Source organism: Vitis riparia, chromosome 18 (assembly GCF_004353265.1).
Source record: "Vitis riparia cultivar Riparia Gloire de Montpellier isolate 1030 chromosome 18, EGFV_Vit.rip_1.0, whole genome shotgun sequence".
Taxonomy (NCBI): Eukaryota; Viridiplantae; Streptophyta; class Magnoliopsida; order Vitales; family Vitaceae; genus Vitis; species Vitis riparia.
Genome location: NC_048448.1, coordinates 1502401 through 1529032, shown reverse-complemented (window position 1 = coordinate 1529032; position 26632 = coordinate 1502401). Strand labels below are relative to the sequence as shown.

General features: G+C 33.8%; 3 protein-coding genes across 3 annotated transcripts; 1 reads left to right on the top strand and 2 right to left on the bottom strand.

The window, feature by feature from the left end:
* Positions 1–2250: 2250 nt before the first annotated feature.
* LOC117905970 (thioredoxin-like protein CDSP32, chloroplastic) lies at positions 2251–3462 on the bottom strand. The gene has a single exon (XM_034818870.1). The coding sequence runs from the start codon at positions 3289–3291 to the stop codon at positions 2395–2397; it is 897 nt and encodes a 298-aa protein (XP_034674761.1). The 5' UTR covers positions 3292–3462; the 3' UTR covers positions 2251–2394.
* Positions 3463–5809: 2347 nt separating this feature from the next.
* LOC117907544 (24-methylenesterol C-methyltransferase 2) lies at positions 5810–7176 on the bottom strand. The gene has a single exon (XM_034821120.1). It carries the CDS (start codon positions 7085–7087, stop codon positions 6005–6007), a length of 1083 nt encoding a protein of 360 aa, XP_034677011.1. The 5' UTR covers positions 7088–7176; the 3' UTR covers positions 5810–6004.
* Positions 7177–17926: 10750 nt separating this feature from the next.
* LOC117907833 (hippocampus abundant transcript 1 protein-like) lies at positions 17927–21982 on the top strand. The gene is made up of 14 exons (XM_034821491.1): positions 17927–18190; positions 19253–19364; positions 19458–19570; positions 19678–19800; positions 19952–20154; positions 20260–20335; positions 20440–20526; positions 20604–20684; positions 20773–20805; positions 20913–20966; positions 21056–21097; positions 21190–21268; positions 21354–21424; positions 21608–21982. The coding sequence occupies exons 1-14, from the start codon at positions 18026–18028 to the stop codon at positions 21695–21697; spliced, it is 1329 nt and encodes a 442-aa protein (XP_034677382.1). The 5' UTR covers positions 17927–18025; the 3' UTR covers positions 21698–21982.
* The last annotated feature ends 4650 nt before the right edge of the window (positions 21983–26632 follow it).

The following is a 26632-nucleotide window of genomic DNA, read 5'->3' as shown; positions in this document are numbered from 1 at the left end:
ATTGGGTAAGAAGCAGGAGATGGGCATTATACACAATGACAGTCAGAGTGAAATTTTTTTTGCCAAAAATTCGGCTTTTCATTCAAAGTTGAAACATATACAAACAAAATACCACTTATATCCGTTATCTTGTTGAAGATAAATTGGTAATACTTGAGAAAATTTGTGGATCTAAGAACCCGGCAGACATGTTGACTAAGGGTGTCACTATTGAGAAGTTGAAGCTGTGTGCAGCTTCAATTGGTCTTTTAGCTTGAGGACAAGAGGATGAGTTGCAGGGATGGGGGATTGTTTCTTGGAGGATAGCGGTTTGATGTTGGTGATTGGACTAGTCTCCAAGTGGGAGATTTGTTGCATTTTGTGGAGCCTAGTTTTGTTTGATCCGATTTGACGATCTGACCCGAATAATATTGCATGGCTTTTTAATAGGAGATTTACTGAGGCATGTTGGGCCCATTTAGCCCATTGTGGAACCACCTTTTGTAATTAGGGTTTTTTAGTGTGGTGTGGTTGTCGTGTTATATATAAAGAGAAAATATTGTAGCCGTTGTGGTTGTACTCTGTATTATTTCCTGATAATAGTGATATCCCTGCAACTCCGTGGACATAGGCATATTACCGAACCACGTAAATACTCTCTTGTGCGTGTGATTGTTTTTCTTTGGCGTGTGTTTTTTCTCTATTTTTGTTTCTCACAAGTTGAGAATTCGATTTAATTCCCTACAGGGAAGATTATGGTTAATGTTGGAGGGAGTTGTGTTAAGGCGGAGGATTCAAGGAGATATGGGAAGGTGGTGATGGAGGAATCATTGAAGGCAATGCATAAGGTCCTTGGGGATCAGTTTTTTTTTTAATCTTGGGAACAGAAAGGAGGATAGCTCCATTGCTCTCACTGGTGAATTGCCCGATCTTGATGAATGGAAGAAAGCTCTTCCCCGATCTTTAAGGTACTACGTGGATATGTGGACGCCCGTCAGTTCCTAGTGTGACTGTTTCCATTAACCACTCTCTGAAAAAACGCATTCAGGAGCAATCTACTGATGCAGTTCATATATTTGTGTTTATTCCTGTTAGAAGCAATGTTTTGTTTTTTCCCTGGATTGTGCAAAGCTTATTTATGAGGTTTGAACTTTTCTCCCACCTAAAATCATCCTCTATTTTGTCTCTTTGTTCTTGATTGGTTCATTAGGGCATCTAAGTTGTAAGAGAGTTATGGATTGTAAATGGATTTATAATATATTTTTATATTAAATTGTATTAATTTTTTTATAATATATATATTAAATTTTATTTTTGTGTTTCCAATTGCTTAATTTTTATTTTATTTTATTTTTGTGAAAATCATCTCGAAACGATTTCTCATTTTTAGTAATTTGGAAAGATGATTTTTATTTTTTTTATATAAAATATGTCATAAATTGTCTTTTGAAGAGACGATTAAAAAAAAAAATCTCTCCCTCCTACCTGGTAGATTTGAAATTATTTATTTATTTTTCCCAAGATAATTTAAGAATTATTTTTTAAAATTATTATACTTTTATACAAAATCCGGACTGTGGGAGACAAGTACAAGCGACATCAGGTATAAGCCGTGCCAGATCCCTGTTTTCTTTTTTCTGTTAGCCTTGTTAAGATTCTTTTATGTCCTACACCGTCGTTACTGAAGTAGTTATGGAGCTACTAAATCCAGATGGTTCCTCAAAGAGCAAAGCTTGTCTTAGTGGGGGTTCTCTCAGACACAGTTAGTTTGCATCTCCTTTGGGGTACAGAAAGGGTTCCTGCTCTGAATTTTCTGACTGAAGCACAATACCATGCCAAATTCATTATATCAATCTTCCAAATAGATTATCACACAATGCAACCTTCTAAATCTAAGCTGTTTGTCTTGTGACAATCTGGCAGTTCGAAATTTGAACTAAACTATTGGACTACTGCATCAATTTTTTCTTTGATTCAAAGTTTAATTCACTCTTTCTGCAAATACTCCTGAAGGACGATAGAATGAATGGACTGATTTTTCATATTGCATCTTTCTTGCGTACAAAATATTTTTTTAAGAATTATTTTATAACTTCTCAAAAACCAAAGAACGAAGAGGCACAACATGGGAAAGCCCCTGATCTGGAATTTGGCCCCAAATTATTAATATATTTAATAAATCAATGAATCTAGGATGTTGAATCATGACCAAATCAACCAAATTAAGCCCTCAACCCAGCCCAAACAACCATCCATTTCGCTAAAATAATATTAAAATATACTAATAAAATCCTCGTCAATTCTATTATTTAACTTCACCGTCCGATTTCATTTTATAAATCATGGAAATAATACTAGAATTTTTCCCAAAGAAAAGAGTAAAGCCTGATTTCTATTTGGTATCGACTTTGATAATTAATAGGTAACACGAACTCCTTGGTATCTAAGAATTTCCCCGATAAGCTCTCCTTTCCCAGAACCCACGTACCTTCCACAGATCTCACCATCTCTTATAAATAAAAACGTGGGCACCTCTACAACGTCCATCTCCTTCAAGAACTTCATGCAGCTATCGTTCTCATCCCCGTTCATTCTGGCGAACACCACCGTATCAGTCATCTGCCTTGAGAGCTTAATCACCGTTGGATACACCTTCACGCAGGGCCCACAGTGCTTCAATCCCACATCCAGAACTATGAGCTTGTTGTCAGCTTTATGGTCTTGGATCAGCCGCTCCACATCTTCTCCCGAGTGCAGTTGCACCACAGCCGAGTGGTTGTCTCCGTAGTATAGCACGTCTCCCATCAGCTCATCTGGGCCGATCCCTTCTTCCTCGTGGATCTTCTCCTTGTTCTTGTAGAAGCTGAAGTGTGGGACTTGGTCGATGTTCTCCCTCTGGCAGAGTTCTCTGGTTTTTTCCGATTCGTCGCCCATTACTAATAAAAACTCCACGTCGCTGCATTGGCGGCTGAGGTCCACCATGAAAGGGTAGATTTTTTTGCTGTGGATGCTGTGGCTGGCGCCGAATTCCACCACCACCAGCTTGTTTTTCGCCGTTCGAAGGGCTTCGTCGAACTCCTCTATGCTGTGGACATGTTTTACTCTCTCATCACTCTCGGCTTTCTTAGTCTTGCTTGGTGCCGCTGTGGCTTTCACTGTGAAGCTGTTAGTGCTTCTGCTTGTTCCAAGTTTCATCATTAGGGGTCTGGGTTTTGTAAAGGACAGAGAAGATGAAAAAACGGAGGACAAAGCATTGATTTTAGGGGGCAGAGATGAAGGGGGCTTAGACAAGAAGTTCGCGATTGTAGCCATGGAGAAAGTGAGAGAGGGAGTAGTGTGTGTCTGGGCTTCTGAAGAGGAGGGTTAGATTGAAGATGAGACTCCGGAGATGCAGAGAGATGGTGTTAAACAGCGATGAAATTAATAAAAAATCTCAGATGATCAAATTTCATCCACTCGTTTGGCCTGTGGTTGATATTATCCACTTGAAGGGCATTGTGGGTGGATTTTTCTTTTTCTATGTAATCTCTTTTGGCTACTCTTTAGAATATTCCACTTACTTGGGAGAGAGAAATATCCGTTACGTTTAGAGGTCGGGGATGACTGGTGATGGCTCAATTCTACTCACTTGGTTCACATGATTTGGGCCTCATCGCAAACAGGAATATGGGCCCAAGTCAGGGCCTGCAATTGCAGGCTGATGAAAAAGTACGTGTTTGAGATAGGACGACCGGAGAAAATGAAAAAATAAATTGAATTCAATATTTTTAAATAATCTTCATTAATAGTCATATGATCTATTCAACAACTACTTTCTACCAAAATAACGATAAAGCACGAGGATCGATTTTGGCACAACTAATTACATAAACAGCTTAGAGATCAAGGGTAACCGAAAAATAATAATAAATTGGTATAATAAAAGTGGTAACATTCTTACTTTTATTGCATCGTTAATGGAAATTATTTGCTGAGTTATATATATATATATATATATATATATATAGACTCACCCAATAAGCTTAGAAATTGTTTGGTTCTCCCAAACAGCACAAGCCATGACTCAAAACCAACACAAAAGTGATCAATTTTTATTAAAGTTTAATAATGTTTGGGTCAAATTCATGTATAATCTATTTAATTTACCCAATCAATTTGCTTAATTTGTATTTTTACCATAACCAGTATAACTTAGCTATCCAGTTCAGCTTGTTATTAAATAAATTACACATTACACATTACTTATGTAAAGAAATTCAATACAAGATTGAATTTGGATTTTTCAACTCCACATTGCCACCAATCTGATACCGAGTGTCACTTAGGCGTAATACCAGCAGACTCATATTGAGATTATTCAACGCTTGGAATTTGATTGAAGGTAAGAATCGCTTGAAACCTAGTATTGAGTAGATAAAATTAATGTATATCGAAAATATAAGGACACATTTCAACCCACTTCAAATGATAGTACTTTGAAAATCTCAAACCGTGTTTTTCCTTTTTTCTTGCGCCATACTGTTATGAACACAGTAGCATCACTATAATTGCCCTTTTTTTCCAAATTTTTTCAAAACCCGAATGAGAAAAGGGCCCCAAAAAGAGAGGGGAAAAAAAATTCCCTTCCATTGGTTATTGACCCTTACGGAAAGCTACTAAATGATTTTGTCAAACATTTTTGCGTCATTGAAGCCCATTTTTCCACAAACGACATATCCTCGCTTCGGCGCAATCGCTCAAACTCAAAGCAGCCACTGGCAGAGAATTTAAAACATGAGATTCGTTGTTTCCTCCGACATCTGGGTTCATTTATATAATTTTTATTGTTCATTTATAACACTTGCCAGACGAATCTAGCAAAATATAAAATGGAGTTATTATGAAGGGTCCCACTTACAGATAAATAAATGCTATTTTTACTAGATGCTTCCACTAAAGAAATTGACAACCATGGTTGTTTGTGAGTGACAGCCCACTTTGATGTAAACTAAATTTTCATTAAAATAGAACCGTTTTGAGACACACCATTCGTTACGTACGTACTCTTTTGCACCTGTCACTGCTCTCCATTCTGTGATATGTTAATATGCCCTTTCAACTCCTTCCCAAGACAATTCAATCCACAATCCTCCCATCACAAAATATCACATGTATCGACGAGAGATTCCTTCAATATTTAATACCTTTGAGATTGAAAAAAAAATTAAAAAATCATGCGTCCCTAGTCACTAGTCCCTACACATCAATATATTATTATCAAATTAGGGATGATGCTGTATCTTCTCTAACAAACAATTTAGAGAAACTTGAATTTGAACTGCAGGCCCAGTTCGCAATGCAAAAGATACAAGGACTTGGTACAAAAGACAGAGGGAAGCAAACAGCGAAAGATCCAAAGTCGGGGAAATGTGGCCCCGAATGTGCTTCCGCTTCCAGCCTTCCATGACCGGAAGCTGGGCGTATGACAACATAAAGAAAGACCAATTTGGACGCTTCTGGCTTCCCAGCGGATAACAGCCAGTGCTCGCCACCTAACTATTTTGTTATTCTCAACCTATCTACCCATGTGCCATGTTGCACCGCATCACAAACTTTCCCCTTTTTTTCTCTTAAATTTGTTACTTTATTTTATTTTATTAATTTCAAAGATCTAAGTCTGGTAACAATTTGAACTAATCTCGGCGGAGAAGTAGAACTTCCTGCAAAGATACAGTGGATTATGATAAAAGTAGGGAGGAGCTTTCCTTTTCTGTTTCCCCTTTTTCTTAATTGTCATTTAATTTACGTTCCCCAGATGTCACTTCTCAACAGAAACAGTCATTCCAATAGAGATTCAAATGAAAATAAAAATTATCGACTTCTTCACTATCACAAAAGAGTAGAAACAAAGATCCAACCACGGAATTCAAAGGGCAAAAAAAAAAAGGGGCTCCAAGATGATAATAAATAAAGGATAAATTAAGATTCTAGGGAAAATTAACGTAAACACGGAGAAATTGGGAGAAATTGGGAGGTGCTTGGTACCTCAATCGTGTTCTGAGGATTCAGGTTTTCTGCAGAGGATCATGTGCATTGGAGTGAAAATTCCGGACTCGCCGCCTCTTGTGAGATAATCAGCTGTCTTGAACAGCATCTCATGAACATCCACAGTTCCCTTTGGTGCGATTCCCAAGGCGGCGAATATCATAATCAGAATGTGGTTCCTCCAGTAGGCAATCCTACCCATCTTCAACCTTGTCCACCATGGCATCGCCGGTGGTTTCGCCAGATCCTTCTCTTTCACCACCTCGAACCCTACCTTCCTCGCCGTCGCAGCGATGTCGGAGTAGGGCCTCAGGCCAGGCAAAGCATCACCTCTCTCGATGCCTTGAATGACATCCACGTGTTCTGGATCTTCTGCTTTGAACTTGTCCGTTGTAACCCATTCGTAGGACACGTACATAGATCCGGGTTTCAAAACCCTAAAGATCTCGGCGTAGACTTCTTCGAGCTCCGGCGCGTGGCACGTAGCTTCGATGGAGTACGCGCCGTCGAAGCTGTTGTCAGCGAACGGCATCTGGAGGAAATTGCCACACACGACTTCGCAGAGCGAGTCCAACCCGGCCTTTCTGTTGTGCAAGCGGGCGCGATTCACTTGGTACTCATTGATGGTGATCCCCACAACATTGGCCCGCGAGTGAGCCGCGATTGCGCGCATAGGACCTCCCACTCCGCATCCAACGTCCAGGATTCGATCTCCGGGCTTTACGTCGATGAGATCCACCGCCATCTCCTCATGGAGGCGCGTGGCGTCACGGTGGGACTTCCCCGGGACGGCGGGAGAGAAGTGGAAGGACTGGCCCCATCCCCATTCGTAGATGTCTGTGACGAGATTGTAGAATGTATCTACAAAGTCAGGCACTTTCTCGGCGGTTTCGATTTCTTTGGGTCGGCGAAAGAAGGACCAGTACTGTTTGTACTTGTCTTGAACCTTCTCCGCCGAGATCGACCCGCCGGAGAGATCCACGCCCCTCTTTCCCGTCTGTTCTGCTGACCCAAGAATGCAGACGAACCAGTAGAGGCCGCCGGCCAAAAGAGCCGCCGTACAGAAGAGAGTGAGTGAATCCATAGAGAGAATGAGAAAAAGAAAGAGAACAAGAGGAGATGAAACTCTTGAATCTGCAATGCTCTCCTCTTTATCTCATTTGGAAAGCTGCGAAGACCGCTTGCCTCACTTTCTCTTCTATTTACATTTGGGTGGTGCCTCGTGCTAAAGTGCGCCGTGGGCCCCCTTCCTTTTAGATTCCATTAGCCATCAATCTTCAATAGTAACTTACCTACACTACACCGCATGTCTCTTGATTATTCCACTAAAAATTCTTTTAAAAAGTCATTCGGTTTCCCGCATCACTTAAATGAGTTAAATCTAATAATACCATAACCCATCAAAAAAAATAAACTCACTATGTGGTCTCGAGCCACTGGACTTTGGTCCGTCCAACTTCATTGGAATCAGACGAACTTTATTTCTTGTTCGTACTTCTCGAGGAGTCCATCTAACTTCACTGGAGTCAAACAAACTTCTTCCCTGTATAAAAAAATGTTCGAGCGATGGTTCAAGTACATCCCTCCGAAGCTTAAATTAAAAATCAACGAGGATAACTCTAACTATTTTTCGGGAGATAATGAGTATATGTACATTATTTGTGCTTCTTGATGGGTTATATATAGAGCTTATGATACCGTCATTGTAACGTTGATTATGCATTCTAACTTTTCTTGTAATGATGATTGTCCGATGAAAATTGAGCGTTGATAAAACAGTCAACGTCGTTATTGTGGTGTGGACTAGGCAATCACATCAAGTAAGGGCGACTGACTTGTGTCATTTGCTAACTATCTTGCCAAAATATCGGATCATGTAGCTGACTTTCCATTTAGCTTGCTAGGATTGTGTTTAACAATTAATTGATATTGACTTTTGAGTATAAATGACATCTAGTCCGAACCTCAAACATCAGACAGTTAGGCCGACGCTCAGACATTAGACAAATGAGGTGACACTCGGACATCAAGCGGCTATGTTGGCGCTCGAACATAAGGCATAGTTAACCACACATGTCAAAAATCTTAAAACCTTGACTGGATTGATTTGTCCATCTAAAAAGATCCAATCAATTTAGTCTGTGAATTCGTCTAGCATTGTGAGCTCATCTAAAAGGTCAATCAATTTGGTCTATCCATTCCATCTAGTAATGTGAAATAAGAAAAATTTCTCATTTTTTGTGCCAAACAAAACTTGTTTTGTTTCCGATTGAGTGATTCCAAACGGGTTATATGTCTATCCTAGTTGGCCAAAGGGTCTTGAATCCGGGAATGACACGTGGAGGGAAGCCCCCATACTCACCATTAATTTCGTCCAAATAAAAAAAATAAAAAATAAATAATCTAGACAGGTAACAAAATTTCTATCACCCAAAGGGAATGGTAGGTGGCAATTGCAACTGACGTGGGTGATACGAGTGGCGTGGAACAGAAGTCAAAGAAGATGACCTTAAAGCCACGGCACAAGACACGATCGGTCCATTCACCATTCACCACACGCACAAGTACAGATTTTCATTCATATTTTTGAAACGAATAAATCATTATTCCTTCTCTACTTCTCCCCCATATGCCTGATATCTAGCTTTGTCATGGCCTTCATTTTTGTGGACAAATGCCCAAATATACGCTATATTTATCACTCTCACCTTTTAATCAGATCCACATGTGTTTTAATATTGTTAATTACCATGCTCCGCTGGCAGAGACTCTGACATCTGATATATGACAAACTACAACCTAGACCTAATCCCCTAATCCAAATATCCCATGGTTTTCATTTTCAACCCAAGAAAAATAAATATCATTGCTTCAAAGAAAAAAAATACAAAAACGTGGTTGATTTCAAATAAATTTGGAGGCTTCTTTTTTTTTTTTTTTTTTTAATAATAATTAAAAAATAAATAATATTTAAAAAATTTATATTGTATATTTTATATGTCTATAGGATGTGGTTAGGTGCGATGCTTGTGGAAATCATGTGAAAAGTACAGAGGGACAAGGCTGAAAAGGGGAGGTGGGTTCCAGATCCTTGATAGCTTTTCAATTGTTTTGGTCTGTGACCATAGTTCCTAAAGCAGAAACTCAATTATTTATATATGATCATGTGGTGATAATGCCTATATAATTTTGTCCCCCACCCAACTACTGCCATCTTTCACTTTGAAATCTCAGATCTGCCTCTTCAAATACAATTCTCAATGTTTTTATTATGGCTGTAATAAGCTATAATCAATGGCCTCCTCTGATCTTCCTGCTGCCCCACCAAACACAAACATAAAAAACAAAAAATGGCCGGACTATAATTTTCATTTTTCTATATAAGATAGTGTTTAAGAAAATTACATTAAGTTACAAGGCACCTAGCTTGTCAGACAAATAAATTAAGAAACTATTTAAAAGAATAAATCATTTTCTTTTGTCATGATACCTGTTGCCCATGTTTCCCAATCTTCAACATGATCAAGATAATTAAAATAAATGTGAGTTGTTTTCAAGAACACTTTTTTGGTTTTTCCAATAAAAAACATAAAAATATATTTGAAAATTAAAAATTATTTTTTCCTTTTGCGTTTGTTGGAGTTGGGTTTGGATGCCTAGCTGGGTTGACCTGATTCAACGCAAATAAATGAGAAAATATGGAAACAATTTTTAGAAGTTTTAAAATTACCTAAAAACTTGCGACTATTAAAAGTAAAATTTTATTTTATTTTATTTTATTATTTCTCTATGAGAAGTCTCTCTTCCCTCTCCCTGAAAAACCAGAGAAATAATATGTTTTCTCATTCTCTAGGAAAATGAAAATGACTAATGCATTTTATTTTATCCCTTGAAATAAATAAGAAACAATACAATTATTCTGAATAAATAAAAAGCCTTTTATCTTAAAGTTATTTATAGTTTCTTCTTTAAACGAAGGTCAAAGCTCTTATGCTATGAAAAACGAATGGTTCTCGTATTTGTAGTTTCATTCATAACTTGCGTCGACAAATTTTATCAATGAAACAACCAACATGGATCTTGAGGCATTTCAGAAGATAACCAAGAAGCCTTATTATTCATTAGCGTTCTTAAGTATAAAATATCTTTTAATTATTTTTTATTATTTTAATTTATTTTTTAGAGTTGTTTTAATGCATAATTATAAAATGGTTAAAAATAAAATATTAGATATAAAAATTGTATTTAAAAATATTAAAAACAATTACATTTTAAGTTTTTAAATAGACTTTTGTTTTATAAAAATCAAATAATAATTTTTAAATATTCATTTTCAAAATTGTTTTTTACAATAGTTACCAAACAGTCCTTATATTATTCTCAATTATTTGTTATTATTATTTATCAACTTTTCAATTGATATAATTTTTTTTCTTTTTTTTCCTAAAAATAAAAGGTAGCATTAGTGTTGGGTTTCCTCCTACCCTACTATTTTTGGTTAAGGAAAAAAAAAATCAAATTAACAAATTTTTATTCCTTTATAGTTCACTTTTAATAGTTTTCCAACATGAGAAAAGTTGGGTCCAAGTGGGATTATGTTTCCTCTTACCTTACTATTTTTACTTAAGGAAAAAAATTTAGTAAAATCAAATTAAGAAATTTCAATTCCTTTATGGTTCACTTCCAACTGTTTTTCAACATGGGAAGATTTGAGTCTAATAAGTGCTGCCATCTTAATAATATTTATCATATATAATAATTTTTACTTTATTCCACAATAGAGAGGATTTTTACACTATATCTGGTTCTACGAAAATATTTAAATAAATAAATAAAATTAAAATTAACATTAATTAGGAATTGATATGTTTTAAAAATATTTAATTTTTATATAAAATAATAAAAATAAGTGTATTGATATATAAAAATAATTTATTTCATTTAAGTCTATATTTTATTTTTCTTTATGGTTTTTTTTTTTCAGCTTGTTTTTCTTGCATTTTCCGAAAACCAAACCTTACGGTTGAATCATCTAGAAGGATAGGATTTGAGACTTGATTTGAGAAAGGGTAAAAACAAGGCAAAACACTTTCATGGACCCAGTGGTAGCCATAAAATCCGCCTGTGGTCCTGCTTACAACTCCAAGATAATTGACAGTGACAACAAGTTTGTCCAAATCAAATCATATTTTTACTTTTTATAGTGTTTAATTCCTATATTCTACCATAAAAATGTAACAGCAAAAATTACTACAATTATGTTAAATTTAACATTTCAAAAATTTTCAATAAACGTAAAGATAATTTTGATATTTTAAAAATAATAATAATAAATATAACAACTTAGAAAGGGTTTGATAATGATTATATGAAGTAATTCTAATAATTTTTAATGTTTAATTTTTTTTTAATTATTAAAAAACTAAATGTGCTATTGACAACGATTTTAGAAAGTATTTTAAAATTTTTTAAAATTTTAAATATAAAAATTTTTAATTATTAAAAAAAATCTAAAAACACTTTTTAAAATAACTATCAAATTTACTTTAAGAATTTATTTATTAGTGATTTTAGAAAACATTTATAATATTTATAATACTTAAATGATACATTTTTTTATTATTATAAATATTAAAAATATTTTATAGAATTATTGTGAAACAAACTCTAAAAGCGCTTTTTAAAATATTTGTCAAGTACACTCTAATTACATTATCCATATTTTACTTTCAATTTTTAGATAAAACTTTAAAATAAACTCAAGACACAATATGTTTATTTCAATGTTTCATTAAATACAAATAAATTTTTATTTTATTTAATTTAATTATTTTGTTCAATTTTAGAGCAAGATGACTCGGAAAGACATTGAAGACGGCCCAACCGTGATGATGTTTTTACTTTAAACTATAGAATAAAATCAATATTTACTAAAAAGTGAAATCAATTAGTATGTAAATTGTTTGCAAGATATTTGGTTTTTGTTTTGTTTTTTTTTTTTTTTTGAGTTGGGTTTGGGTGTCTAAATCGATTGACCCCACCCCACTTAATAAATAGGAGAAATTAGACGAGTGGGGAGGAAATGGACACGCCTAAATATAAAAATAAATTATTTTTTTCTCTCTCTTGAGAGAATTGTTTCTCCTAGAAAACACATCATACATATAAATACTTTTTTCTTCTCATCGAATACAAAATAAATAAATAAATATATTTTTTATTTTTAAAAAAGTGATAGTTTGAAGTTTATTTTATTTTATTTTTCCATGAAAACTAAGTACAAGGTTATTTTGTTGTAGAAAAAAACAAGATTTTCGTAATTGTATTCATGACTTGGCTAATGCAACCATCAATCGAAATTCTTTGACATTTTATAAAATAATTCAAAAAATCTTATTTTTCATCAATTTCATTTATTTTTACTTAAATCAATATCTCCACCCTATATTTTTGTATTCTTATCCAACTTTAAAAATTTTAATGATGGAGATTTCATGTACTTTCAACAGGATATTTTCAAGTTGGACATTTGCACCACTCGAAAACATCAGTGGCAGAGATGAGCTGGATTGGTGTGGGGGTTGCCTCCTCACATGTGACTATGTGAGGTGGTTTTTCATTTTTGCTTTGCTTGCTTCGTTAGACTTTTTCTCTCATAAAGCCAAAATCCAAAAGGGGCTGGCGCTTTTGGATCTGTAAATGCCTCTTTGTCTTTTTATTTATTTTGTTTAGCTGTAACCCCTTTTCACATTCTAAATAAATTGTCTTTGTTATCTTTAGAATAATGTTAATTTAGGATATAAACTTCTTTTAAAAAGTAATTTTAATTCTATATGCTAGATGCGGTCATAATTTAGCATATATATATATATATATAAAAGTTTGTTTATTTAAAAACATTTTAAAATAAATACATTTTTTTATAAATCAGATAATTAATTTTTAAAATATCTTTTTATTTGATAATATTAAATATATTATAAATTTGTTATTATATAATATAATATGAGATATAAATTTTTTTGAAAAATTTTTATGTGATACTCAAGTAATAGATAAAAATTTTCTAATTCCTTAATTATGTTGTAAACTTTAAGCACTGAACAATTTAGAAAAAATCTAAAAAATTAATGTTATTGAATTCAAAACAAACTGTTGGGCTTATATAAACCTTACAAAGAGATAAAATTGGAAACAAACAACCCACGTTTTACAGGTCTTAATAGCGTGGTAAATGACTAAGGAAATAGTCAGATTCTACCCACATGTCCTAAATAATAAGATTTATTAATTGAATGAACTTTTGACAACTTCAACTGTAACTCTAACAACCTCAATAAATTAATAATAATTTTATATCTTATATTATATAAATCCACTATTAATAGTAGTTTACGGAAAGGGTTAGACTTTTTGGGCCGTAGGAGCAGATTGAGCTCGTCTGCTATCGATAAAGGCTTTACGTGGGCTGAGATAAAACATGGAGAAGATCCAACCTGACCTGGGCCATTAATCAAACTACTTGTCCCAAGTTCAATATAATTTGAATACTGCTTTAGCGTTTATAACTTTATACACTTATGGGCCTCCGTCCAAGTTTTGCAGATAACAAACTTGGATGTGTTAGGCCCATTTCAAAACGGGCCATCAGGGACAGGCCCAGATAAAACTTTCACTCCTCAAAGTCGGAGTGCATGCAAAAACAGTACGCATCCGAAAGGTCCTTCGGTGATTTATGCTTAAAAGCTACGCATCTTCCACCTTGTCGCCATTCTTCATTTTCTGGAGGAAGTCCAATACGAAACAAGGATTGACATGCGGGCTGGTTCACACGCAGGGCCAAGATCCCCTAAAGCTGTACTATTTGGTCAATGCTTAAGACAGGTCTGGGCCCGTTGTCCAAGTCCAGATATGAAAATTTGATGGGGCTGAGCCCAATTATATTAGGGCTAATAAGACTTGAAAGTTGCAGACCTGAGGTGATAAGCTATTGCAAATGTAGGCATCCAAAGATTCCAAACGGCCCCTACCGGTTTATCTGACAAGCTGGGACCCTTCACCTTTGGTCACTTATCATTTTCCTAAAGCTGTAATTGTTAGGACATTGAGTTTCATGATTGTTGGCATTTTTGTTCCTATTCATTCAAATTTCGAAAGCTTTTTAAATAATGACTTGAAGTTTTTGTTGATGAGTAAATAAAAAAGTTACAAGTAAGTCTATGAAAATTTTGTCTGGGGCAAGTTAAGTGACTAAGGGATTAAAGCCGATGAATATTTTTTTACGCTCAAGTGGTGGAGCTAGCGTTCAAGTGCTTATCCAATGCTTAAGTAGTTTAGATGCCCGAGTGGTGGTTAAGTGTTGTCAAATGATCATCCAAAATTTGAAAAAATATGGTAGAATTTGTTTTTTTTTTAAAAAAAATTCATGAGTATTCTTCTTGATGCATTATAGTTACAAATCCCCTAGGCCTATAGGCTTATATTAATATTTTTTTAACTCATGTAGGATGGGATACTTTGAGAGAGTCCACTAACTTGTCTTATTGTTTCCAATATCTCAAGAAAAAAATTCATATGACTGAATTCAGGGTTATTTGAAGTATTTATATACCCTCAAAAGTTGAGATAAATTTATTAGAGTATTGGAGGTATTGTATCGGATCTAAGTATAAATGTTGGAAAATAAGTTTTTAATGTAACACAGGTATATCAATGTATTTGAACTCAAATAGTAAATTATAGATTAGAGGTTTTGTTTGATGTTTGATTATTTTATTTACTCCTAATATGTCCCTGTTTTAATTCGGGTAAAAAAAATCAATTTTTATATTATAATTCAAAAAAAAAAAAAACTTTTATTTATCCCTAATAACGTGGGGTGAGATGCTTGATTTTATTATTTTAATAGTTGCATAATTTAAAATTTTTTCTATTAAAAGTATATAACAAGGAAAAAGGTCGTTGAAAAATTAAATTTAAAAAAGAATCCTTTTTAAGGATAAATTGTTTTATTTTTATTATAAATCTTTTGCATTTGTATTTTTTTCTTATATTTTTGCTTTTTTAATTGAGTTGAGGTAAGTGAGTCATTTATTATTTTAATTAATTAGACGGAGTTTAATAAACGCATTCCCAAATTTAACTTCTTATAAATCACATTCCCTTTTGTATTAATTAAAGCATGATTTATGATTTTCACACAAGACGTGAGTTTAGTTGCTGATTTTCAAACAAAACATGAGTAAAGCTTCTAAGTTCAACTCAATATCTTTTGAAAAATGAATTTTTAATTTAACAATATTATGTCAGATGTTGGTTTTATTGGATTGATTATTTTAAATTCAACATAATGTATGATTAAAATAATAATTTAGAAATATAGTAAGGTGGTATTTGTTTTTTTATTAAAAATAAAAAAATCATAATATTTAGTTTTTTTCTATTCAATTAAAAGTAATTTATTGATATCAATTAATATAATTAAATTAAACTTATTGATAACAAGTTCACTATAATTATGTTGGTCGATATCAACATGTTACTTTTAAATGAATAAAAAAAACCAAAATTTTTTATTTTTTATATTCAACCAAAACACAAATATCACCTAAGCCTATATTACATCTTGCCTCTCTCATCTTATTATTTTTTATTTTTTATTTTTTAATTACATTTTCACTAAATCCTTTTTTAAATAATCATTATTGATTTATTAAATAAATAATTTTCCTCTAATTTTCAAACCTAAAATAATTATAATGATTTGCTTTGAGTTTCCACATATATTTCAATACAGTGTACATCCAAGAAAAAGGGGAAGTTTAATTCCAATAACCATCAAAGAAACAGTTACAAAATTTCAATATTTTCAAGTTTTCAACTTTGATTATTGCTTTTTTCCAATCCAAACTCAACCATTAATAGAAAAGTACAAAAAATATCCCAAAATATGATTTGGAAAATAATAAGACTATTAATACGTTTAACATTAATTATAAGAAATGTTTTTACTATATTTAATACTTAAAATTTTTTATTTTTGAAGTATTAGAAATATTATAAACACTTTCAAAAATCATTGTTAAACACACTCTATATTTAATAGTGATTCTAAGAAATGTTTTTATTATTTTTAATATTTAAAATAATGTTAAAAAGATTATAAACATTTTTTTAAATCATTGTCAAACGTATTTTAGGAGTTTGTTTGACAATAATTTTAGGAAACACTTCCGATATTTTTAACACTTTAAAAATTTTATAATTCAAATGTTAAAAACATTAAAAATGCTTTCTAGTACCAAATGCACTCTAAATGAATTATAAATTCTTAAAATGTATGAGACGTATATATATTTTAATTAGGCAATAAGGGTCAAGGAAGAGTAATTACTAATTGTTAAAATCTAAATTTTTATTATATACAAGTGGAAGGAAAAAAAAAAAAAAAGAAGTGTAGTGGGAAGAGTGTATATATTTATATATATATTTAATTGCATATACTTAATACGAATGAGTATCACTTGGCCTTATACTAACTTGATAAGATATGCAACTTCTTCAAAACATTCAACTATGTGTTGAGGAAGCTTCCCTATGAATATAGCTTTTATCATCTTTCTCACATAATGGCAAAATATACTTCATGCCTTTTGGATTTGTGAAGGCCTCCTCATGGGTCCATCAAGAATCATTCAATCATTGATTATAATTATATGTAATGCAATTTTTTATATAGTTAAAGGGTATTTAAGTTATTTCCCCATTTGATGAATAAATTGTTTGGATTTTACTCATATTATTTATTTATTTATAAAAAATTCAATATTTGTAGAGTTTATGTTTTAGTAAATTAATCTTAACATTTTTAAGTTTGACTAGGATTAGAAAACTATCGTAAAGTTAACACACAAGAACTTATAAACAGGTAAATAGTATATTGGATTTTGAGCAAAAAAAATGTTAAAAAAGCTTGAAATGTGTAATTTTTAAGATTATAATGAATTTAATTTTCATTTCTCGGGAACGTAGGCGATTACACGTAATCATGTAAATAATTTGTCATTGAGTATTGTGATTTTTCTTAGCATAAATCATCTTTGTTATCTTAACCGCACTTTAAATGTATGTTTTTAATCATACACTACAAACAAAAATATAATTAAAAATGAAAGAGAAAAATCAAAATCCTAAAAGGATTGGAGTATAAACTTTTTTTTGGTTATTTCAACATACTTTACACGTGAATTTGTTATGTAGGAATACAATCAAAATCCTAAAAAAGATGTTTATCATTTTCATGAAAATAAATTTTTGATTCCGACTCCATTTTTAATAAACAATCAAAAAAACGGTAAACATTATTATATAAATCTTAAGCTCCAAAATCCAAATTATTCCATTGAGCCTTAAGACCTCACTTGATTAAATCCCTGGGCCCAAATTTAACAAAAAGAAGAAATCCAAAACCAATAATTGGATGGGTCGGGCCCAATTGGGGTGTGGGCTGGAAGGTCCATAAGCTGGATATGAAACTTGTACGCCTCAGAAGGAATGCAAATACTACAAGCGTCCAAACGGTCCCTTAGCGATTTACCCTTAACGCGCATCGTCTTACAAGCTACGCATCTTCATCGTTGCACTTTCGCCACTCTTCATTCCATAAAGTTAAAAAAGAAAAAGAATTAAAATAACAAAAAGCGAGGCTAACGTGACAGCACAACCCAGAAAAAACCACAGTCAACTACAGTAAATTCAGGCTTGTGGTTGGGCTGTTACAAACTCTTTCTACTTTTACATTCAAATTGACAAGTATAGTGTAAAAAAGGAGTAGGATCGAGTCCAAAAATTCAAATGAAAATGACAAAAAAATGGTTGTAAGATGCGTGCTCTTTAAATTATGGTGTGTGCTTTAGAGGGTTTCTTGTAGGTTGGGTGGCCTTTTTTTTTCCTTCTTTTATCAAGTGGGTATTCCTTTTATCTTGTTTTCTCTGCTGGTGTGTGAAGGCGGAGAGAGCTTAAGATGGAAAAGCTTTCTGGGTTGAGACACCTATTTATGACTGTTTTTCTCTTCAATTTCGCCACGTTCATGGTGATTCCGGCCATCACCGACGTCACTATGGCTGCGCTTTGTCCCGGAAGAGATGAGTGCTCCATCGCCATTTACCTCACCGGATTTCAACAAGTGGTATATATATACACACATGTCATCTCTGTTAACTTCTCCTTCTTTTCTTGGCAACCAAACAGAACTATATGTCTTAAGATGCATGAAAAATGAGAATGAGACTCTGTCTCTGCACCGTTGATTTACTTATGATCCGATTGCTCATTTAGCATTTAGCAGTTCCATTTCTGAATTGAACATGAAATAAGTTTCTTGTGTTTGATTTTCTCCGTTTTGAGTTTCGTTGATTCACCAAATGTTGAAGAGTCTGAATGCTTTAAGTTGAAGTTCACAGGCAGGCTTGAGTGACAACTCCCTTTCTCCGTTCAAAATAAGTCAGAAAGAATTTAAGCTTATTAAGAATTTGTAGGAGTTTAGACCTTAATATCTTTTTTAATTTCTTTTATTTTTAAGATTCATCTCTTTTTCTCTCCTTACTATACATTGATGCCAAGCTAAAAATAACTAAAAAAAATTCAAGACATTTTAGAAAATTTTCGAGTTCATTTCAATACATCGTCTCCCATCTCCCAAGCCACATAAACCAAAAGATTCTAGGGTAAAGTCACAAAATTATTAGAAATTTCAGGAGCTTTGACAACACTGGTTAATTTTTAACTTTATAGGTTCGAACACTTCTACACGTGTCACATAAGCAGTAAAAAAGTTAAAATTTCTAGATGTCTTACACTTTCTCCTCATTTCCCACACAGTGTACGGCAAGGCGAAATTTCTCTTTGAGTCCCCCGACGAATGTCTTTTGGCAGTTTCGATATAAAGATATAGCGAAACTTCCAATTGTTAGGCCACTTATTGGACCCACACCATACTCAGTACCATCCCCCTTTTTGTATTTGTGTTATTTGTCCTTTTTGTTTCATTAGATTCATGTTTGTTCTTGTCCCTTACGAAAGTAAAAGAATATAAGTCATTATATGCAGCGATATGGCACATTGGGCCTGGCCCACTATGGCGTAGGCTCATAATTCTATGGTGTTAAAGGTCCAAATGATTCAATTGTAGTTCCCATGTGTAACGCCTTTGGGATTTGTGGCAATAAGACATGTGAATTTTGTGGTGCAGATAATAGGATTGGGAACACTGGTGATGATGCCTCTGGTGGGTAATCTGTCGGATATGTATGGGAGGAAGGCTTTGCTCACGATCCCAATGTGTCTCACTATTATCCCCTTAGGTGTGATATATGCACAGAGTCTTTGAATTTTAGCTGATTAATTATGGTAGCGTTTGCAATTTGAAATAATAATTGTTAATTTGAATATTTCAGCGATATTAGCTTGGAGTAGAAGCAGGAATTTTTTTTACGCGTACTTCGTGCTAAAGACGCTTACTTCTATGGTTTGCGAAGGAAGCGTACACTGCCTCACCCTGGCTTATGTGGTAAAATGTTTTTGTCCTTTTCGTTTGTCGTTTTATAAAAGAAAGGGTAACATTATTAATGTTTGAATACCTATAAAATTTCTGGATAATGAGTTCCTGTTTTTCAGGCGGATAATATTCCGGAGATTCGACGAGCGTCAGCATTTGGAGTTCTTTCCGGGGTTGGATCATCTGCATTCGTTTGCGGGACTCTCTCTGCTCGTTTTCTCAAAACTTCTTCCACGTTTCAGGTCCTTTTTATTAAAGAATTGTTGGACTCATTTGGTATAACTCAGTGATTTGAATCGGATAAGATTTTGTTGAATTAAAAACTTGAGAGAGTGAATCCGAACACTGTCATTTATTACATCCTTAATTCTTAAACTCATACCTACAATGCAGGTTGCCGCGTCGGTTGCGGCGGTGGCGGCTGTGTACATGAAGCTGTTCCTTCCGGATTCGGTCATAAAGGACGGCGTTTTGGATCGGGCAATCTTAGAGCAAAAGCCTTGTGTCATTCATTTGGATGGGGAATCCGCTCAGGACTCGCCAGTATTCAAATCAATGCCATCGCTGGATGATATGCTCTCCTTGTTGCAGACCAGGTCATGATCGATCAAGTCCTCCAGCTTTGGTGAATTTCCTTATTGGCTTATATGCCAGTGCCTTAGTTTTCTACTGTAACTAATTGTGGGAAGCTCATTTTGCAGCTCCACGTTTACAAAAGCCGCAATTGTCGCCTTCTTCAGCAATCTTGGGGATGTTGGCCTTCATACTTCGTTAATGGTATTAATTTTCTTGCTCTGTATATTGACATTGAAGAAATTACAGTGAAAGGGATGAAAAAAATCATTCAACTTAGTTGTTATACTACATTTTTTGATGGGCAGTACTACTTAAAGGCCCGCTTTCACTTCAACAAGCACCAGTTTGCGGACTTGATGATGATTTCTGGGATTGCAGGCACAATATCACAAGTATTATTCCTTTCTCCTACTTTGTATAGTCTCAATTTTTTTGACATCTGTATCTGAAAATGGAAGTAATTTTGCAGCTGGTTCTTATGCCCATATTGGCTCCCACCATAGGAGAGGAGAAGCTGCTCGCAATAGGGCTCCTCTTTAGCTGTTCACATGTGAGCAGCCCCCTCACTATGCAACTTTTTTGACTTTTTCAATATAAACACATTTTTTTAAAACTTATTCTTGACCTAAAAAATGCAGATGTTTCTTTACAGCATCGCCTGGTCCTTCTGGGTACTCCTCTACAACTTACATTCTATTAGTCACTACTTCATCATTTGTTGATCGATTGTTCAAAATTTTCTTGACTTCTGGTAAGCTAACTTTGTGAAAGCTTGTAGGTCCCTTATGCAGCCGCTATGTTCTCCATTTTGATTGTTTTTGCGCCACCATGCGTGAGTTCTTTACTGTGTTTCTTGTTATGAGTTCTGTCAGATTGCTTTAAGCATTATGTTTATTGCTTTTGGGGTTCCAAAATGTGCAGATTCGGAGCATAGCATCCAAACAAGTCGGTCCCAGTGAGCAGGTAGTTTCCTCATGAAGTGGCTCTCATAGTTTCCCTCGATTAATTATAATGGTTTGCTCATAAGACTGATCCAATTCTCCTTCTCCTTTCAGGGGAAGGTGCAAGGGTGCATTTCGGGCATATCTTCCTTTGCTCATGTCGTTTCTCCCTTGGCTTTCACTCCTCTGACAGGTGATTGGAACTTCGATTTTGAGCCCTTTTTTTTTGTTCTCCTGAAAGCCTGATTAAACTAACAAGATCCCACTTTTTCTTCCAGCTCTGTTCCTCTCTGACGGAGCACCATTTAATTTCCCTGGTTTCAGTATCATGTGCATTGGATTTGCTTCGGTAAGACCCCACTTCACGATCTCCACACGTCATATGAGATTGCTCTTGTTTAACAATGTCTGCCAGGCCATGGGGTCTGGCTTGGACTTAGACCCAAAATATATGGGCCAAATTTACAGAATTTTAAACATAAAATCTAAGCAACCCAAATAATATATTATTTGCTTTTCTTTTTCTCTACAGATGATAGCATTCCTTCAGAGTTTAACGATAAGGGCGGCTCCTCCGATTTCAAATAAAAAAGTTGGTAACTGCAGCTACACGGAGGCCTAGTTTTTATAGGGCTATAAATGGCGTCCATGCACTGTGACTGTGGGGCAACTCTTTATTTTCCGTTAGTTCTGTGAATTCTGGGGGATGATGAAGTGGAGGGAAACCTTTATTATTGCTGAGTTACCTTCTGCTGAAAGAAGGCCATGCCAAAAATCCAATTTTGGGAGCAGTGATATAACAATCACGCTCGCCATTGGATGCTTATAAAAATGCCTGTTTTTGTACATCATAATTCCAAGTATACACTATTATTAGCTAAGTAGTATCCGGATTTTCTTTCCTCCAGTTTCTTGGATTTTTCAACGGTAATTATAATCATCAGTAAAATTTATATTTAAAATAGATATTATATAAATCTATTAATGATGCTTCTGCTATGTAACCATCCCTACTTACAGCTATTTCCAAAAATTCAACCCCACAACAATAGTAACCAGCTCTACTTCTCAATGAGATTCTCCTCATCCTCTCCCATACGTCTTTTCTCCCCATAAAAGTAGGAAACAAAGCCCCACAAAGACAGAGCAACTGCAACCCCTTTCTCTACTTGAATTTTTCTTCACAGAAGATGACAGCCAAGATCTCTATCAAGGGGCGTAGCACAGTCATGATCATCGAAGAAAGTAAAGATGCGGAGTAAAACTTACGCAACTCCTATTGGCCCTAATAAAAAACATTGCCAAATGGTGGCATTCGAAACCAGCACAAGATAATAATTAATTTCTCCAAACTTGAATTCTCTCGCCTCTCTTGAAATTGCCTGCAATAAGCATTTGTATAATTTATCATTAAGATGGTGCAATTAAAGAATAATGTGTATATAAAAGGGGAGAGAGAGATAGAAATCCACTTCAAATTCACGGTGGGCAAGAATCACAATGGTGCAAAATGCAGTAGCAAAGAAGCATGTAACCAACTGAATCTCCTTTACTAGTGGGTAGGTTATAGTCTGCTATGCCTTCTTGTAGCTTAATTCAACTAAGGGTAGGATGACATTTACCGAGTGTGCGGTGAATTTTTGTTTGATAAGAAGAAAGGTGAAACCGGGCGTGAAGGCTAGCTCAATCCCTTGGATTAGTGTTGATGTCGAGACCGGTAGTTTTGCCTCCCCGTAGGCGTAGAGGTAGTCCTCGAGGCCGGTGAGGATGCCTACCAAATTAGATGCTATTAGACTATTAGTAAAGGAGGTTTCATGACGAACAAATTTGCGTGAGAGCCTTGGTTGTTTTGGCGGTTGGTGTAAGCTATGAGAATAGGAAGTAGAATGATAGGCCATCCGTTGGTTTCGAACCAACTAAGCAGCCATATATTTTTGGCACCTCCAAGTTCCAACAAAATAAAGACGCATAAACAGAGGACCACCACAGGTGCCAATCGAGAGAATAAGACCGTTTAACACTAGCAAAGTCTTCTTGATGACATTGCTAGTTAGCTGAGGTTGCATATCCAAAAGGTTCATTTGAGCTTCCATGGAAAGAAAGCTAAAATTTTGCTACAAATCAGACAAGAGAGATGACAGAGATTGGGTTGAGAACACTTCTTGTCTTTCAGACTTATGATGTCAAGAAATTGTTCTTTTGTAGGAGAGGATTACATGTCAAGTTTCAAGAAAAATTTCAAATGAAATCGATGGCATGTTGGAATGTTTAGCATAAGAAAAAGAATGTTTATACAACAATATTCCCAATCAATTATACCAAAAAAATAATCAGACAAAAATGTCAAAATTATTTTATCAAAAATAATAGGACATAATTTGTAAGTAATAATATATAGAATTTGAAAACATATTTTATACTTATCCATCTAATTTGCCTCTAATCAAGAATATTATAAAAAAAAATGATGATATATTTATGATTTTTTTTAAATGTTTTTAATTTTGTTTATAAGTTTTTTTTATTTAGTTAATATGCAGATTAAGGGTATAAAGAATACTCATTTAAAATTTATTATGATTGTTTTATATTTTTAACAATTAGTTAAATAAATTTGAACATAAGATAATTGACATAATTTAATTAACAAAATTTTATTTCAATGTTTTGTATTTTGTATAGATGCATTAAAATGTAGAGAAGATAATAGTCTTGCCTAGGATAGTTTTTTATTTTGGTTTTATTTGGAAATTGAAGTTAAAATCACAATGGTTAAAAAGCAATATAGGTATTGTAAAAGTTTCATGTTAAGTTTTAAATGTCTTTACTCAATCATCCACTTTTTTTTTTCTTTTTCTTTTTTATAATTTTTTTAAAATAAACTTGACATGTGAAATGATCATGACATACCATCCAAAATGCTAATCATATTTATTTCTTTACTTTCTTTCTTTTTTACTTCATTTCTTGTACCTTTCATTCATCTTCATGTTCATTTTCATCTTCTTCGTCATTTTTTTTTTTTTACAATGAAAAAAAAATTAGGTGTGCTACTAGATTGTTGTTGGCAATTGTGATTAGAGACAGTAACTTGGTTGCCCATCATGAATTTCTTTCTTTTTGTTTCAAAATAAATAAAAACAAAGCAAAAGAAAAATAAAATTGAGGAAGAAGATGAAAAGGAAGAGAAGGAAAAAAAATGAAAAAGAAATAAGGTTGGTATTAGATGAGTAAAGAAATGTCGAAAAAAGTAGTTTGATTGTTTTATATATAAAATATAGAGTCCTTAAAAACATTATATAGTGTAGTAAACTTTTCGATTTTATTATTTACTAATAAATTTTTAGTTTTTTTTTATCTATTCTCATTTCATGCATTATATCTTACAAGTATGTTGATTTGCATTTCTTGCATTGTATGTGATTTGATTGTATAAAAAATTACACAAAAGATTCAATTCACTGGTTCCTTGTAAGTAAATGATTTGTTCATAACTAGTTCATTAGTTTAGGTAACTTATTATAGGTTATAGTGTACTACTTTTTAATTGGAGAGATGACTGGTCTTGACTATTGAAATGAATTTTTCATAGTGAGTACACTAATGTGTATGGTTACATATTGAACTTATAATGAGTTATGACTTAAGGTTATCATCAAGTAGTTATGACTTCATCAAACTGCTACATTTTGTTGTCTCTCAATTGTAAAAGAATATTGAATTTATGCTAAGTTAGCAATGACTTTGACTTATGAGTAAGATTGTAAACAAATTATATATTCCCTTTTAAATAGAACATATATAATATTTAAGCTTAAAGATATATTTAAAATAAAAAAATTATAATATTTAATTTTATTTATATGTTTATATATTTTATTATTTAAATTTTTTTAAATTATCATATTAATTAATTTATATTATATTTATAATTAAATAATTATTATAAAAATAAATGTGAATGTAAATATTTGCATTTGTTTAGTGGTTAAATATGATAAAATTTTGAAAAACATATTAGTATTTTTATATAGTTTATTATACTTTAAAAGTGATACATAATCAGTTGGTGTCGAGTTAACTGGAATTAGGTTCGTCCAACTTCACTAGAGTCGGACGAACTTCTTCCTTGCACAAAAAGATGTTCGGACAGGTGGTCTAGGCGCGCCCCTCCGAAGCTTAAGTCAAATAAGGATAGCTCTAACTATTTTTGTGGAAGATAATGAGCGTATGTGTGTACCTTGTTCGTATTTTTTGAGAGGTTTATATAGAGTTGATGATACCATCCTTATCTTGTAATGATGATTGTGTGGACTGTTAATGTCGTTAATGCGACATAGACCGGGCAATCATATTAAGTAAGGGCGGCTGACTATCGTGCTAAAATCTCGAACCGTATAGCTAATTGTCCATTTAGCTTGTTAATGTCTGTGATTGTGTGTAATGATTAATTGACATCGACTTTTGGGTGTAAATGGCGTCTAGTCCGCTACTCATACGTCAAACGTCTAGGTCGTCGCTCAGACATCATGCATCTAGTCCGCCTCTCAGATGTTAAACGTCTGGGCTGACGCTTCAGACATCAAGCGTGGTAAACCACACATGCTAGAAATCCTCAAGACTTGACTGGATGAATTCGTCTGTCTAATAGGTCCAACCAGCTCGATCTATCCATTATGTCTGGCATTGTAGACTCATTTGAAAGGTTAGCCGGCTTGGTCTGTTCATTTTGTCTAGCGTTGTAGGCCCGTTTAAAAGGTCAACTGACTTGGTCTGTTTATTCTGTCTAACATTGTAGGCTCATCCGAAAAATCAGCCAACTTGGTCTGTCCATTTTGTCTGGCATTGTGGAAGAAAGAAAGCTTCTAACTTCTGGTGCCAGACGGAGTGATCCCAGACGAGTTATATGTTTTTGCTTTGGACGATCAAAGGGCCTTGAGTCTAGGAAGGACACATGGAGAAAAGTCCCCCACAATTTAACCTTTGCTTTTCCACCCATATTTTTCTTATCTTTAATTTGCAACCATCAATCCCATATAGAAAGCTTTTGGATTACTTGTGAGGTTCACTCTTTTTTTTTTGTCTTTAATTTGCAATCATCAATCCCACACTGAAAGTTTGTGGATTATTTGTAAGGTTGGACCGTAGATTGATTTGGCTTGGAATGTTAGTTGGATTAATTGGTCCCCTGGTTAGTAGAGCCCATATGTGATTTTGGTCTTTTCTTGTCTTTAATTTCCCACATCGAAATCTTGTGGATTATTTGTGGGGTACAAATAAATAGAGTAATTCATCAATTGGACCGTGGAGTGGTTGGCTTGTAATGTTAGTTGGTTAAATTGGCCCCTTAGTGGAACCCATATGCGAGCTTGGTTTTATTAATTAAATGATTTTATGAGATTAATTAATCAATTAAAATTCATTTTGGGTTTGAGAATACTAACGTTGTGGCGCATATTGGGAATTACATTGAAAGAATAATGTAGGACTGTCATCATCCATATTAGTAGTTAATTTGTCTAAGTTTTACAATTTTGGAATTTAAAATAATTGTAAT